At 59.6% G+C, this 1,911-nt stretch overlaps 1 protein-coding gene across 1 annotated transcript in view; it reads right to left on the bottom strand.

Moving 5' to 3' along the window:
* Window positions 1-1,911, bottom strand: part of RASGRF1 (Ras protein-specific guanine nucleotide-releasing factor 1) — a 55,013-nt gene that overhangs the window by 35,437 nt on the left and 17,665 nt on the right. Inside the window, exon 5 of the mRNA XM_009881155.1 lies at window positions 383-489. Within this exon, the coding sequence (XP_009879457.1) occupies window positions 383-489 (107 nt within the window). The remainder of the gene's footprint in view (window positions 1-382; window positions 490-1,911) is intronic.

Genomic DNA, 1,911 nt, shown 5'->3' with positions numbered 1-1,911 from the left:
CACGGGGGCCCCCAGCCTGCCGGGTGCTCAGCCCTACCCAGCACCCCACAACCGCCCGGCGAACCGCGGCACCACAGCTCCCCTGGAGCCAGCACCCGTCTGGGCACCCAAAACCACACACAGAGGTATTAAGACACCTGGAAAAGCTTCCAAACCTTCCTCATGTAGAGGAGCACCCGCAGCACATCCCGGTCTGTGCCCAGAGCTCTGACCGCGCGTGCGGCTGCTCCCCGTTGCCCCAAGCCCGCAGGCTTCGACCCCGCATCCCCTGTGCGGGGCAGCGGGCACCCCGGACCAGCGGAGGCTTTCCCAGAGGCCGGGCGAGGGCAGGACCCTCTGCCGCTGCCCCCCGCGCCGCTCACCCGCCACCACCACCACCCACCTTCTTGATTTTCTTGATGTCGCTGTCATCATCGCTGGGCGCGCTGGTCTGCCCGGCCTGGATGCGCTCGTGGTCCTTGAGCAGGGAGGCGATCTGCGGGCACAGGGGGGGTCAGCGGCCACCCCGGCACATCCCGGCACGTCCCGGGAGCCGAGGACAAACCCTGCTCCGGCGCAGCGCCGGGGAAGGGCACGCGCCTCCCGCTGCAGTGCAGGCACAGGGACACACTGTGCGGATTCTGTCTTAATGGGAGATGGGGAGGTGAAGCAGAGGAAGAGACGCCGCAGAGCCGCCAGGGCGCTGCCAACCCCCTTGTGTCCCCAGCACCCGCCGAACACACCACCGAGACCTGGAAATGCTGCCGGGCCCCGCTGCAAACCGCAGCCCTCTCTCCTGCAAAAGCCTTCCCCGGTGAGTCGTTAAAAAACGAGTTGGAGAGAAAACGCCAGAAAAATCTCAAGTCGTTTGCACCCTACAACTTGCAGACAGGGAGCACCTCTCATGCAGTCACAGCTTTCCAACACAAATTGGATCCAATCTCGTTAGCTTCAAGCATTTGAATTTCTACTGTTTCTCGCCCGTGCTCTTCCCCACTCCCCGGCGCGTTGCTGTGTCCCTGTCCCCGCGGCCGCAGCCATTCCCACAGCGACAGCGAAGGGCAGGAAAACACAAAACGCACCATTTGGGAAATGAAAACTGGGAAAAATGCGATGTGAATTTTGACTTTGCAGAAAATAAGAAAAATAAGAAAACAACTTTCCAAGAGTACTTTCCAAAAAGTTTTGGAGAGAAAGGAGTTGAGATCTTTTTCAGCTGGAGACTGCTTCCCAGTGCCACCGGGAGCTGAGAGCAGCAGGAACTGCAACACCCACCGAGCGCGGGCTGAATTTTGGTGTCTGGGCTGTTGGGAAGGAAAGCAAAGTAAAAGACGAGAGGAGACGGCTGCTGGTGGAGGAGGACGGGGCCGAAGCTGCTTCTGTTGCATGGTCGCAGCCCGGGAGGAGGAGATGACTTTCACAAAACCCGAACTGCGACAAAGAGCCGCAGGTTTTCACACCACAAGAAGCTAAAAAACGCTGTGGGTCAATGCGGTCACCGAAGCTCAACAGCCGCCTCTTGGCATCGAGCTCTCCCGGAGAGACCCGACCCTCCCAGTGCTCAACGTGGAGACATTTCCCCAAAACCTCTCACCGCCGCGCATCGCGGCCGGGGCCCACGGAGCGGCCGGGACCCACAGAGCGGGTCTGCCGGTTCCGTGGTTCTATTTTGGTTTCTTTTTTTAAAAAAATCAAGTGAGCACCATTTGCACATTAAAGTAGAAGCTGATTACTTGGTCTCTTGATCTCTGCTTCAAAGCATGCGGAAGAGCAAAAAACCAAAACGCAACGCAAGGTAAAACCAGAAGCAGCTGGGCACGGGGGACAGGAGGGGCTGCAGCCCCGTCGGCCGTCTCTGGGCTCACACCCCCCACTAATTCCAGGGTCCACAACACACCTCCCACCTCCCCTGACTGAAAGCTCATCGCCCCG

The sequence above is a fragment of the Charadrius vociferus genome, unplaced genomic scaffold, assembly GCF_000708025.1.
Source record: "Charadrius vociferus isolate BGI_N301 unplaced genomic scaffold, ASM70802v2 scaffold623, whole genome shotgun sequence".
Classification (NCBI taxonomy): Eukaryota; Metazoa; Chordata; class Aves; order Charadriiformes; family Charadriidae; genus Charadrius; species Charadrius vociferus.
Note: the sequence above shows the minus strand (reverse complement) of the source record. Positions and strands in the feature narration are given on the sequence as shown.